A 13,258-nucleotide genomic window follows, 5' to 3' on the forward strand; every position below is an offset into this window, starting at 1 on the left:
CTGGATAAGGTTGTTGGATCAGCACCCTTTGCCTTCATACTGTCATTCTTGAGACAATCAGAAAATACCAACAGATAAAGCTCTACCAGGAGTGGGGTTTGAACCCACGTGGATTTACATCCATTGGAGCTTAAGTCCAACGCCTTAACCACTCTGCCATCCTGGTTAAGTGCAGAGTGAACCTTTAGTATCTGGATAAGGTTGTTGGATCAGCACCCTTTGCCTTCATATTGTTGGTCTTGAGACAAAGAGAAAACAACAGCAGGTAAAGATCTACCAGGAGTGGGGTTCGAACCCACATGGACTTAAATCCATTGGATCATTAACCACTCAGACACCCTGGTTGCGTTCTGAACTTTCAGTATCTGGATAAGGTTGTTGGATCAGCACCCTTTGCCTTCATATTGTTAGTCTTGAGACAAAGATAAAACAACAGCATGTATAGCTCGACTAGGAGTGGGGTTTGAACCCACGTGGATTTACATCCATTGGTTCATGAGTCCAATGCCTTAACCACGCTGATATCCTGGTTCCGTGCCGACAGAACCTTTAGTAACTGGATAAGGTTGTTGGATCAGCACCCTTTGCCTTCATATTGTTGGTCTTGAGACAAAGAGAAAACAACAGCAGGTAAAGATGTACTAGGAGTGGGGTTCGAACCCACGTGGATTTAAATCCATTGGATCTTAAGTCCAACGCCATAACCACTCGGCCACCCTGGTGGCGTTCTGAACTTTCAGTATCTGTATAATGTTGTTGGATCAGCATCCTTTGCCTTCATATTGTTGGTCTTGAGACAAAGATAAAACACTGGCAGGTAAAGCTCTACCAGAAGAGGGGTTCAAACCCACGTAGATTTATATCCATTGGATCTTAAGTACAACACATTAACCACACGGCCACCTTGGATGCGTGCTGTTGAAGCTTTCAGTATCTGGATAAGGTTGTTGGAACAGCACCCTTTGCCAACATATTGTTGGTCTTGAAACAAAGATAAAACAACAGCAGGTAAAGCTCTACCAGAAGCGGGGTTCGAACCCACGTGGATTTACATCCAATGGATATTAAGCCCAACGCCTTAACCACTCAGCCATCCTAGTCTGGTGTAGACAAAATCTTTAGTATCTGGATAAGGTTGTTGGATCAGCACCCTTTGTCTTCTTATTGTTGGTCTTGAGACAAAAATAAAAAAAACAGCAGATAAAGCTCTACCAGGAGTTGGGTTCGAACCCACGTGGATTTACATCCATTGGATCTTAAGTCCAACGCCTTAACCACTCTGCCTTCCGGATTGCATGCTGATGAAGCTTTCAGTTTCTGGATAAGGTTGTTGGATCAGCATCCTTTGCCTTCATATTGTCGGTCTGGAGACAAAGATAAAACAACAGCAGGTAAAGGTCTACCAGGAGTGTGGTTCGAACCCACGTGAATTTACATCCATTGGATCTTAAGTCCAACGCCTTAACCACTCGGCCATCCTGCTTGCGTGCTGATGAAGCTTTCAGTTTCTGGATATGGTTGTTGGATCAGCATCCTTTGCCTTCATGTTGTCAGTCTCGAAACAAAGATAATACAACAGCCTGTAAAGGCCTACCAGGAGTGGGGTTCGAACCCACGCGGATTTACATCCATTGGATCTTAAGTCCAACGCCTTAACCACTCGGCCATCCTGGTTGCATTCTGATGATGCTTTCAGTTTCTTGATAAGGTTGTTGGATCAGCATCCTTTGCCTTGATGTTGTCGGTCTCGAAACAAAGATAATACAACAGCCTGTAAAGGCCTACCAGGAGTGGGGTTCGAACCCACGTGGATTTACATCCATTGGAACTTAAGTCCAACGCCTTAACCACTCGGCCATCCAGGTTGCATTCTGATGAAGCTTTCAGTTTCTGGATAAGGTTGTTGGATCAGCATCCATTGCCTTCATGTTGTCAGTCTCGAAACAAAGATAATACAACAGCCTGTAAAGGCCTACCAGGAGTGGGGTTCGAACCCACGTGGATTTACATCCATTGGATCTTAAGTCCAACGCCTTAACCACTCGGCCATCCTGGTTGCATGCTGATGAAGCTTTCAGTTTCTGGATAAGGTTGTTGGATCAGCATCCTTTGCCTTGATGTTGTCGGTCTCGAAACAAAGATAATACAACAGCCTGTAAAGGCCTACCAGGAGTGGGGTTCGAACCCACGTGGATTTACATCCATTGGAACTTAAGTCCAACGCCTTAACCACTCGGCCATCCAGGTTGCATTCTGATGAAGCTTTCAGTTTCTGGATAAGGTTGTTGGATCAGCATCCATTGCCTTCATGTTGTCAGTCTCGAAACAAAGATAATACAACAGCCTGTAAAGGCCTACCAGGAGTGGGGTTCGAACCCACGTGGATTTACATCCATTGGATCTTAAGTCCAACGCCTTAACCACTCGGCCATCCTGGTTGCATTCTGATGATGCTTTCAGTTTCTTGATAAGGTTGTTGGATCAGCATCCTTTGCCTTGATGTTGTCGGTCTCGAAACAAAGATAAAACAACAGCCTGTAAAGGGCTACCAGGAGTGGGGTTCGAACCCACGTGGATTTACATCCATTGGATCTTAAGTCCAACGCCTTAACCACTCGGCCATCCTGGTTGCATGCTGATGAAGCTTTCAGTTTCTGGATAAGGTTGTTGGATCAGCATCCTTTGCCTTCATGTTGTCGGTCTCGAAACAAAGATAAAACAACAGCATGTAAAGGCCTACCAGGAGTGGGGTTCGAACCCACGTGGATTTACATCCATTGGATATTAAGTCCAACGCCTTAACCACTCGGCCATCCAGGTTGCATTCTGATAAAGCTTTCAGTTTCTGGATAAGGTTGTTGGATCAGCATCCTTTGCCTTGATGTTGTCGGTCTCGAAACAAAGATAAAACAACAGCCTGTAAAGGCCTACCAGGAGTGGGGTTCGAACCCACGTGGATTTACATCCATTGGATCTTAAGTCCAACGCCTTAACCACTCGGCCATCCTGGTTGCATGCTGATGAAGCTTTCAGTTTCTGGATAAGGTTGTTGGATCAGCATCCTTTGCCTTCATGTTGTCGGTCTCGAAACAAAGATAAAACAACAGCATGTAAAGGCCTACCAGGAGTGGGGTTCGAACCCACGTGGATTTACATCCATTGGATCTTAAGTCCAACGCCTTAACCACTCGGCCATCCAGGTTGCATTCTGATAAAGCTTTCAGTTTCTGGATAAGGTTGTTGGATCAGCATCCTTTGCCTTGATGTTGTCGGTCTCAAAACAAAGATAAAACAACAGCATGTAAAGGCCAACCAGGAGTGGGATTCGAACCCACGTGGATTTCCATCCATTGGATCTTAAGTCCAACGCCTTAACCACTCGGCCATCCTGGTTGCATGCGGATGAAGCTTTCAGTTTCTGGATAAGGTTGTTGGATCAGCATCCTTTGCCTTCATGTTGTCGGTCTCGAAACAAAGATAAAACAACAGCATGTAAAGGCCTACCAGGAGTGGGGTTCGAACCCACGTGGATTTACATCCATTGGATCTTAAGTCCAACGCCTTAACCACTCGGCCATCCTGGTTGCATGCAGATGAAGCTTTCAGTTTCTGGATAAGGTTGTTGGATCAGCATCCTTTGCCTTCATATTGTTGGTCTTGAGACAAAGATAAAACACTGGCAGGTAAAGCTCCACCAGAAGTGGGGTTTGAACCCACGTGGATTTATATCCATTGGATCTTAAGTCCAACGCCTGGTGACGTGAACACAGGTTCTTTAGTGCCTGGATAAGGTTGTTGGATCAGCACTCTTTGCACCTATGTAACTAGTCTTGAGACAAACAGAAAACACCCAAAGGTAAAGCTCTCCCCACATGGATTTTGATCCAGCAGATCTTAACCACTCTGCCATCCTGGTTGCACACAGAACGGTCCTTCAGTATCTGGATAAGGTTGTTGGATCAGAACCCTTTGCCTTTTTGTTATTAATCCAGAGACAAACAGAAACCATCTAGAGGTAAAGCTCTACCTGGAGTGGGGTTTGAACCCACGTGGATTTACATCCAGTGGATCTTAAGTCCAACACCCTAACCACTCTGCCATCCTGGTGACATAGAAGTGGCTTCTTCAGTATGTGGATAAGGTTGTTGGATCAGCACCCTTTGCATCCATGTTATTAGTCTTGAGACAAACAGAAAACACCCAAAGGTAAAACTTTTCCCACTTGAATTTTGATCTATTGGCTATTAAGTCCAATGCCTTAACCACTCGGCCATCCTGGTCACATGAAAATGGGTTATTCAGTATGTGGATAAGGTTGTTGGATCAGCACCCTTTGCATCTATGTTATTAGTCTTGAGACAAACAGAAAATACACAGAGGTAAAGCTCTCTCCACATGGATTTCGATGCATTGGATCTGAAGTCCAATGCCTGTACCAGTCAGTCTCATCAATAAAGGTAAGAAACATCCAAACGGCCCTTAGGTACCTGGATCAGGTGCGTTAGATTAGGCTTGGAACTGAACTCTGCAGGGCGGTACGTGACCAGGGTAGAAGGACTACAACTTGGACTACAACTGGTGTTGGTACATGCCAAAGAGGCCATAGTGATGGACACCTTAAAGGGCAACTTCAGAAATAGAGCACTTACTCAAAGTGCACTTACTCTCCTAACAACTCTAACAAATGAACTACTTCTAACCTCATTCCCTGCTCCCTTTCCTTCTTTCTACCTCTATCCCAGTCTGAACATTAGGGGTGGGAATAACTGGGCATCTCAAGATACGATATTCACCAGAGATTAGAAGCCATGTGAAGGAGTGAAGAAGCTGTTATCTGTGCATCTTGGAGCTTCTTCTAAATTCACTACTTAAAAAAGTAAATTACCTGCATTAAAGTCACAATTGACTTTATGTCATATTTGCTATTGAAAGCATATATGTATATTCCTTCTCTGGCTTATCCTCTTCGCATTCCCAGCACATGTGGGACTCATCTCAGAATCACTGCAATTACGAGCTTCCGGCAATTCTAATGAGTTCTAATTACCAGTCCAGTGGTGTGGACAAGGCTGTAACAGAACCAGAAATTTAAGTCATGATCCATCTATTGGCCTGCAACTAATACCCATGTGGAATCCAATTTGAAACTTGCTGGGTCAATACTGTACTCTAAGTAGTACATGGATAATACATTACAATAATACTAAAAACACATGCCATGCCATAGCTTAAAACTAATCATTCCAGCAAGTGTATGTGGGTGTTTGCTTGTGTCAGTGGCCATCATTTATGTGTAATTATATCAGCTGAAGATAAAGAAAGCAAAACACATTAATTCCAGAGTCATTTAGATTGAAATATAATGTATACATTATGTTCATTGTGATAAATTAGAGCTGATGCTCAGTGTGGGTATTGCACATTCATTAACACAGTCGTTCACAAAGCTGAAACACAACATTTACCCTAAAAAAAAGGAATTAAACCTATGAAAACACTGGCCTGATGAATTGTAGGAGTTTTCCTAATAGTTATTTTTTATCCCAAAGCGGGGTTCTTAAGGGTTCTTTTCATAAAAGACAGTAGCTCTAAATAAACATTTTTGTTTGATATTTGTCTGTTAAAATTGTTTGAGGACATGGTTCAAGCCGTTTCCCACGCATAGGACTTATTTAGACCAACTGATGTATTACTGTATACTCTGTGACAAGTGGCTCCGGCCGATTCCCATATTATATTAAACACATGTGGCTTGGGCCAATTGTTGTGTCATTCTCTGAAACTTGGGGTTCTCTGGGTTTTGGCACATGCAGCTCAAGATGATTGTTGTATTATACTCCATAACTGAGGTGTTGGCACAAGTTGGTCGGGCAGACTGCAATACTATACTCGTCAACCGGGGTGTTAGCACAAGCACTGTGTGTTGGTACACAGAGTAAATGGCTGCGATTTTGTAGTTTCCCAAAGGACATGCACTCTCCCTTTTCTCTGTTCCTTCAGAGGTAAAGATCTTAACCACTCCACCATCCTGGTGTCTCAATAACCCGTAAAAGGTATATCCAAGCACTCCTTAATTATCTGGATTAAGTGCGTTTGATTATGCTGGGAGGTGAACTGTGCAGGGCAGTGGATGACCAGAGTAGTAGGACTGGAACAGAGACTGTAAAAAAAAATGGACGCCGTGTTCTTGTTCCCATTCATTCAATGAAAATGAAGCCAAAATCTTCCTCCATGTTGGCGATCCTGAAACCCGATTCTGCACAGTCTGACGGTCTGTTCTTGGTCCCGCCCATAACCAGCCCTTTTACAATAACCACACCTTTTTTGAATAGAGCTGAATAACCTTTTAAAAAACTAATTATGTGGGGATATAAAAATTTGACAATATAAGCAGAGGTTACACTAGCTGCTGCATGTAAATAAAGGAGGTAGAATTACAGTATATTAGAAAAAAACGTGATTGAAAATGGTCTGTTTTGCCATTGAAACCTATGGGGATGGGTGGGGTTACACAGCTTTCTGAAACCGAACAGCAGGGGGCGCCCAAACTGTGGTGGCTTCACTTTTGAGAGACGATGCTCTTTCCAGCTATACACAGTCTATGGACTGGACTTACATTGCACTGCAACTGGTGTTGGTACATGCCACAGAGAACATAAAGGTGAACACCTTAAAGGGCAACCTCAGAAATAAAGCACTTACTCCTAAGTGCACTTACTTTCCTAACACCTCTAACAAACTAACTACTTCTAACCTCATTCCCTGCTCCCCTCCTCCTTATTTCTACTTCTGTCCCAATATTATCTTGTTGTTTGGGCCAATTCTCATATTATATTTTGCAGTTGAGTGATGGCACGTGTGGCTTTCAAACTGGGGTGTTGGCACAAAAGAGTTGGGACCGACCCTTATATTATACTCAGCAACCGGGGTATCGGCACAAGCTGCTTGGGCACTCTGACCAAATGTGAAACAGAATTGGGTGAGAATCAGAAACAGAACTTGCTAGTGCTCTACTGAAGAACCCTTTTCTACTTTCTCCTACCATCTCAAAGACTTTGCTGTGATTTTAGAGCAACAATTAGTTGCGAGGCCACTGTGTGCATCTGCACAGAGAGCGTTCACTTCTGACAGGCTAAACTAGCTCTCATACATTATTGATCTCGGCCTATGCGGTCTCATTAGACAGCTCTAATGAACGCCTGGCCTGTTCCAGGCTGAGGAAAGGTGCTAGAACCCTAATTGTGCTAGTTTTTTACATTTTATATATGTTTATTCACAGAGGAAACAATGCTCATTATTTATCCTGTGGAGTGGTGTGAGGGAAATGAGTGGGAGCTTATGTACTGGGATGGGAGCTAGTATGTCATAGTGTCCCATGACTTTTGCCATGTTTAATGGAAGATATAGGACACTGTGGAATATATAGGAGCTGTGGAATATGTGTGTGCATTGAATGTCGATGTAGCGATTTCTGCCACAGTTGCACAGCGTCTGTTTGCATGGACAATTCTAGCCAGATGCCGGTCACAATCATTACCACCCACTGCGTTGTGCTGTCCACTGTGGGTGGTAATATTAGCCTTCTATGATGTATTCTTGGTACATATATGACACTGTGGTTTGAGGAATGTTAAATTCCCACCTTCAGGCCTCGTTCCAATTCACTTAATTCACTTTCTCAATTTGTGGCCTTGCCATGAGCATGCTGAGCAGTGTTCAATCACACTCACAAAATATATCACCTACATCATATACAGGTGTGGGCATTCCCAATTCATCAAACATCCTGATAATATACTGCTATGAACAAACGCTGTCTCGGCTGCTGCTCCATGCTGCTTACACATGCAGTAATGTGCAGCATTCACTGCTCACATCTGTGCTGCATGTCTCATTGAAAACACTGTGTTTGAAAGCACAGCACACTTCACACTGCACAGATATACCAGCTGGAAAACAGAATCTTCTCACTATATTTACTTTTCTGCTACAATGCAAGACAGCTCTGACCAATCAGAGGAGACGATGTGCTCACGTGGTTTATTGGTGCACATTTTGGTGCGTTTAGGTTTAAAATCAGTCCTCCCTAAATTTCATCAGCACATCAAATGTGCTACCAGGGGGAGCAATACACTGGATAAGGTGTACTCAAATGTAAAGAACAGTTTCAAAACTACTCTGCTACCACACCTGGGTCAATCAGACCACTGTTCTATATTTCTAACCCCGGCCTACACCCCCCTCAAAAGAAGATCTCAACCTATCACAAAGGCTGTCCAGACATGGCCTGAAGGAGCTTCCTCACAGCTGCAGGACTGCTTTGAAAGGACCAACTGGGACATCTTTGAGGATCAGGACCTGGAGGAGTACACCTCAACTGTACTCTGCTACATTAAGAACTGTGTGGACAATGTTACAGTGGAAAAAAAAATCAGAGTTTACCCAAACCAAAAACCCTGGATGACAAGAGAGGTACGAATTCTCCTCAAAAAACTGCCTGTAATACTGCCTTCAGGTCTGGGGACAAAGCTTTATACAGCATGGCAAGAGCAAATCTGAGGAGAGGCATCAAGGAGGCCAAGACTGCCTACAAGAGAAAAATTGAGGATCACTTCACCAGGAACGACCTACGTCAGGTGTGGCAGGGCATTGAACACATCACCAACCACAAATCGAGAAACAGCACGACTGTTGAGGGTGATGCCTCACTGGCAGAGGAACTGAACTTTTTCTTTGCTCGCTACGAAGTGGGTGCAGTGGAGACAAACATAAACCATCCAACAATCTCCAATAACCACATCCTCACAGTGCAAGAACATGATGTGAGACGCATACTCAAGGCAGTAAACCCCAGGAAAGCTGCAGGTCCGGATGGTGTGACAGGAAAGGTGCTGAAAATATGCGCAGACCAACTCTGTGGCATTTTCACCAAAATCTTCAACCTGTCCCTGTCAAAATCCATCATACCACCATGTCTGAAGTCTGCCACCATCATCCCGCTGCCAAAAAAGAACACCGTCAGCGACCTCAACGACTACCGCCCAGTTGCACTCACACCGGTCATAATGAAGTGCTTTGAGAGATTGGTTCTACAGCACATCAGAGCTATTCTCCCACCCAGCTTCGATCCACATCAGTTTGCCTACAAAGCAAACAGGTCCACTGAAGATGCCATCACAACTGCTCTTCACACAGCACTCACACACCTGGAACACCAGGGGAACTATGTGAGGATGCTGTTTATAGACTTTAGCTCTGCATTTAACACGGTCATCCCCAGCAGACTGGTGACCAAACTCGCAGACCTTGGACTTTCCCAATCCACCTGCATCTGGATTAGGGACTTTTTAACAAACCGCACCCAGTCTGTTAAGTTAGGCTGGCACCATTCCTCCAGCGTTACAGTCAGCACTGGAGCTCCACAGGGTTGCGTGCTGAGTCCTCTCCTCTATGCGCTCTACACACACGACTGTACCCCCACCTACTCCAGCAACACCATCATCAAGTTTGCGGATGACACGACCGTGGTGGGACTCATATCTGGTGGAGACGAGACTGCATATAGGGATGAAGTTCAGGGACTGGCCAAGTGGTGTGCAGAGAACAATCTCTCTCTGAACTCCTCCAAAACAAAAGAACTAATTATAGATTTCCGGAGGAAACCCACAGACCCCACACCACTCTTCATCAACGGCAACTGTGTGGAAAGAGTCCCCTTCTTCAGATTCCTGGGTACGTACATCTCTGAAGATCTCTCCTGGACCACAAACACCACAGCTGCAGTCAAGAAGGCACAGCAGAGACTCTATTTCCTGAGAATTCTCAAGAAAAACAACATTCAAGAGAAGCTGCTGGTGTCCTACTATCGCTGTGCCATTGAGAGTGTGCTAACCTACTGCATCTCAACCTGGTACAGTAGCTGCACAGTGGCAGAAAGGAGAGCACTACAGAGAGTGATCAACGTGGCCCAGAAGATCACTTGCTGCCCTCTACCCAGTCTGGAGGACCTGTTCAGCTCTCGCTGTCTCAGCAGAGCAGCAAACATCCTGAAAGACTCCTCCCACCCCGGACATCATCTTTTCCAACAGCTGCCCTCTGGAAAACGCTTCAGGTCCATCACTTCCAGGACAAACAGAATGAAAAACAATTTTTACCCCAGTACTGTACGAGAACTGAACACTGCAAAACGCACGCCCACTCTCAGACCACTACCAAGGAACTAAAAATAAAACGTACAAACCTTAATAGCTGGACTTACAATTCACTGTGCACTTTCTGTATTTATTATTGGGCAAATTTGTTAATATATTGTCTATATTTTCATACATCCACTGTAAATGTGTGTAAATTTGTGTATTTGTACATAGAGCTGTTATTATTTTATTTTATTTTATTTTTTGTTCAGGCACCATAAGGATTGCTGCTAAATTTCGTTGTACACTGTGCAATGACAATAAAAAAAAGTATCTTATGTCTTTGTGAAACCAAACCAAACAGAGGGAGAAACGCCCCAAATAAATGAACTCATCAACTAATCCATTAAAGGACCATAGAAACCTAAAAACTACAGGTGTGAAAACACTGTTTTATACTCAGAAAATTAAGTTGTAATTCAGAAATCCTTACAAATAAGCTGAGATAAAAATAGTTTCCTTTATTCAATTTCATCATGCATTCTTTATTCCAGTGCCGCATATTGGCTTTATCTCCCCGCAAACATACAAGTATATACTAGTATTTTAATTGACACCATTAATATAAATATAATTGCATTTTACATTTATTACATTTATTTAAATACCCACTATAAAAATCCTCTTATTAAGTCATATTGATATAATTAATCTGATTCAGTTTTTTAACGGAGTAGTGACACCACTACTCTTTTTTAATAGCCTAGATTAGATGCGAAACCATGGCAATGAATGAGGTGTCCCAATACTTTTGTCCCTACAGTGAAGGCCTGGTGTTGTAACCGTCATCTTTGAATCGACCTGAATATTACCAGCCCATTTTTATGGATATTATTTGGCGCCTTTTAAGTTTACTCACATTACTCACAACTGAAGAGCTTGTGAAGATCAAAGTACAGTGGTGGTCCGGCTGTTTCCAGTTGGTGGGCTTATCATGGCGTTGGGAAGGAGAAGGTTTTGTCACGAACATCAAAGACCTTCAAAGACATCCTCAGCCCTTGTTATTACAATGCTTAAGCCATCAAACATGACTTCGAGTCTAGTTCAGCTGGGTGTAATGGGTTCTCCACAGCTTGTAAACCTGTGAAATGGAAGGTCTTCCATGTGGTGTTGGTGGTACCATGTTCGTCTAGTCTCCTGATAAACAAAATGATGATTAGTTCAATATTAAACCATATTGGAGCAATGTGGAGCAATGCAAGATCTGTCTGAGCGCGCGCACTTGTTTGTGTGTGTGTGCGCGCGCGCGCGAGTGGTGGCCAGAACCCTCTCTATATATACAGTAGCTTCACGCGGGCACCCAGCCCTCTCCCTCATTACACGCGCGCGCGAGATGCATCAGCACGGCTCGTGCCTCGCTGTGTGATCCCTCTTCAGTTGGGAACTCGCTCGTGAAGATGCTCCGCGGTTCCGCGCGCGCCCGGCCGTCCGCGCGAGGCTCTGCGCTCCGTTTTGGCGTTTTGGATTTATTCCCGCAGACATCCCATAATAGATTAAAACATAACAGTTCAACAGAAGAGTGTTAAATAAACGGACATCACCGGAGTACTGAAGATGGACAAGCTTTATCTGTGGATACTCGCCTCTTTCTGGACAGCTGTGAGTTACTTCAGCATTTCTTTATTAACTTAACAACTTTTAATTCGTTAATAATCCAATTTTATCCAGTTTCAAAAATGTAAATGACTTAAAAATGACTTTTTTCCTGTATACCATACAGTATGTCTAGCATGAGATACTACTTTTTATAAATACAGTAATAAATCTATAAGATCATATTTAGATGGTGTTTAATTAAATAATACAAAGTTATCTGAAAAGAAAAAAACAACAAAATACAAAAATGAAAATATAATCTATCTGAGCTCATGCACAATATACTGTAAACTACACACTGAATATACATATGAATACATAACAATAGCTTTTAAATAATTTCATCTTTTAGATAGATAGATAGATAGATAGATAGATAGATAGACTACCGTTAATAGTGCTAAAACATATGACTAAATAGTAATAAAGTAATAAATATATAATAACATATTGTTAGATAGTGTTTGTTTAAAACACTAAAATGGTAATAGCGCAATAAATAGAAAAATCAACACATAGAAAAAAAACCTTTCTCTAGATAGATAGATAGATAGATAGATAGATAGATCATACAGTCAAGCATATTTTCTTTTAAACATAGTTCCTGTGCATCTACTGTGTTTTTATCATTATAGTGCAGTACATTAAATAGATAGACGGACAGACAGACAGACAGACAGACAGTCAGGCAGATAGATAGATAGATAGATAGATAGATAGATAGATAGATAGATAGATAGATAGATAGATAGATAGATAGATAGATAGATAGATAGATAGATAGATCACAAATTATACTACAATTCAAATAGACTACCATTAATTGAGCTTAAACATATGAATAAATAGCACTAAAGTATTAAATACATAATAACATATTTAGATAGTGTTTGATCAAATAATTTAAAATTATCAAGTTATTTTGAAATAAAAAATAACAAAATAATATAATATATATATAATATTATATAATATAATACTAATAATATGTACTAAAAACATCTTTGTATAATCACACTATATTGCATAGTGCACTACATAGATTCAACACATCTATCTATCTATCTATCTATCTATCTATCTATCTATCTATCTATCTATCTATCTATCTATCTATCTATCTATCTATCTATCTATCTATCTATCTATCTAGCTATTAGGAATTATTAAAGGTACTGTATTTGAATTGTACTCTCAATTTTGCTCAAAGTAAATGTACTGGATACTGTATTATTATTATAAAATTAATGATCTTTGCTGTTTAATCAGTTTAGGAACTGTAATAGCTGTTATGTAGGCTGTGTTACACTATATCTGGTTTGCAGTGTAATGATAATCATTGGTACATATATGGTTTGGGCTTTTTAGTCCTATTATGATAGATTTTATTGCATTGTCTCCACGATCACAAACCACAGAGCCAATATTTCAGTCTTCAGACGTGATCCAGACTCTTCCATCAGAGCTTA

General features: G+C 42.0%; 1 protein-coding gene and 14 non-coding genes across 15 annotated transcripts in view; 1 reads left to right on the forward strand and 14 right to left on the reverse strand.

Annotated features, from left to right (window-relative positions):
* Positions 1 to 83: 83 nt before the first annotated feature.
* On the reverse strand, positions 84 to 166 carry trnal-uaa (transfer RNA leucine (anticodon UAA)). The gene has a single exon. It is a non-coding gene; the product is annotated as a tRNA-Leu (tRNA).
* Positions 167 to 639: 473 nt separating this feature from the next.
* Positions 640 to 722, reverse strand: trnal-uaa (transfer RNA leucine (anticodon UAA)). Its single transcript has one exon. It is a non-coding gene; the product is annotated as a tRNA-Leu (tRNA).
* A 678-nt stretch (positions 723 to 1,400) lies between these two features.
* On the reverse strand, positions 1,401 to 1,483 carry trnal-uaa (transfer RNA leucine (anticodon UAA)). Its single transcript has one exon. It is a non-coding gene; the product is annotated as a tRNA-Leu (tRNA).
* A 108-nt stretch (positions 1,484 to 1,591) lies between these two features.
* Positions 1,592 to 1,674, reverse strand: trnal-uaa (transfer RNA leucine (anticodon UAA)). The gene has a single exon. It is a non-coding gene; the product is annotated as a tRNA-Leu (tRNA).
* Positions 1,675 to 1,782: 108 nt separating this feature from the next.
* On the reverse strand, positions 1,783 to 1,865 carry trnal-uaa (transfer RNA leucine (anticodon UAA)). Its single transcript has one exon. It is a non-coding gene; the product is annotated as a tRNA-Leu (tRNA).
* Positions 1,866 to 1,973: 108 nt separating this feature from the next.
* On the reverse strand, positions 1,974 to 2,056 carry trnal-uaa (transfer RNA leucine (anticodon UAA)). The gene has a single exon. It is a non-coding gene; the product is annotated as a tRNA-Leu (tRNA).
* Positions 2,057 to 2,164: 108 nt separating this feature from the next.
* On the reverse strand, positions 2,165 to 2,247 carry trnal-uaa (transfer RNA leucine (anticodon UAA)). The gene has a single exon. It is a non-coding gene; the product is annotated as a tRNA-Leu (tRNA).
* A 108-nt stretch (positions 2,248 to 2,355) lies between these two features.
* On the reverse strand, positions 2,356 to 2,438 carry trnal-uaa (transfer RNA leucine (anticodon UAA)). The gene has a single exon. It is a non-coding gene; the product is annotated as a tRNA-Leu (tRNA).
* Positions 2,439 to 2,546: 108 nt separating this feature from the next.
* On the reverse strand, positions 2,547 to 2,629 carry trnal-uaa (transfer RNA leucine (anticodon UAA)). Its single transcript has one exon. It is a non-coding gene; the product is annotated as a tRNA-Leu (tRNA).
* Positions 2,630 to 2,737: 108 nt separating this feature from the next.
* On the reverse strand, positions 2,738 to 2,820 carry trnal-uaa (transfer RNA leucine (anticodon UAA)). The gene has a single exon. It is a non-coding gene; the product is annotated as a tRNA-Leu (tRNA).
* A 108-nt stretch (positions 2,821 to 2,928) lies between these two features.
* Positions 2,929 to 3,011, reverse strand: trnal-uaa (transfer RNA leucine (anticodon UAA)). Its single transcript has one exon. It is a non-coding gene; the product is annotated as a tRNA-Leu (tRNA).
* A 108-nt stretch (positions 3,012 to 3,119) lies between these two features.
* On the reverse strand, positions 3,120 to 3,202 carry trnal-uaa (transfer RNA leucine (anticodon UAA)). Its single transcript has one exon. It is a non-coding gene; the product is annotated as a tRNA-Leu (tRNA).
* Positions 3,203 to 3,310: 108 nt separating this feature from the next.
* On the reverse strand, positions 3,311 to 3,393 carry trnal-uaa (transfer RNA leucine (anticodon UAA)). Its single transcript has one exon. It is a non-coding gene; the product is annotated as a tRNA-Leu (tRNA).
* Positions 3,394 to 3,501: 108 nt separating this feature from the next.
* On the reverse strand, positions 3,502 to 3,584 carry trnal-uaa (transfer RNA leucine (anticodon UAA)). Its single transcript has one exon. It is a non-coding gene; the product is annotated as a tRNA-Leu (tRNA).
* Positions 3,585 to 11,426: 7,842 nt separating this feature from the next.
* Positions 11,427 to 13,258, forward strand: part of ghrhra (growth hormone releasing hormone receptor a) — a 53,102-nt gene continuing 51,270 nt past the window's right edge. The window contains exon 1 of the mRNA XM_022678726.2: positions 11,427 to 11,792. Coding sequence (XP_022534447.2) covers positions 11,748 to 11,792 — 45 coding nt within the window. The 5' untranslated portion in view covers positions 11,427 to 11,747. The remainder of the gene's footprint in view (positions 11,793 to 13,258) is intronic.

This window comes from Astyanax mexicanus, chromosome 4, assembly GCF_023375975.1.
Source record: "Astyanax mexicanus isolate ESR-SI-001 chromosome 4, AstMex3_surface, whole genome shotgun sequence".
NCBI lineage: Eukaryota > Metazoa > Chordata > Actinopteri > Characiformes > Acestrorhamphidae > Astyanax > Astyanax mexicanus.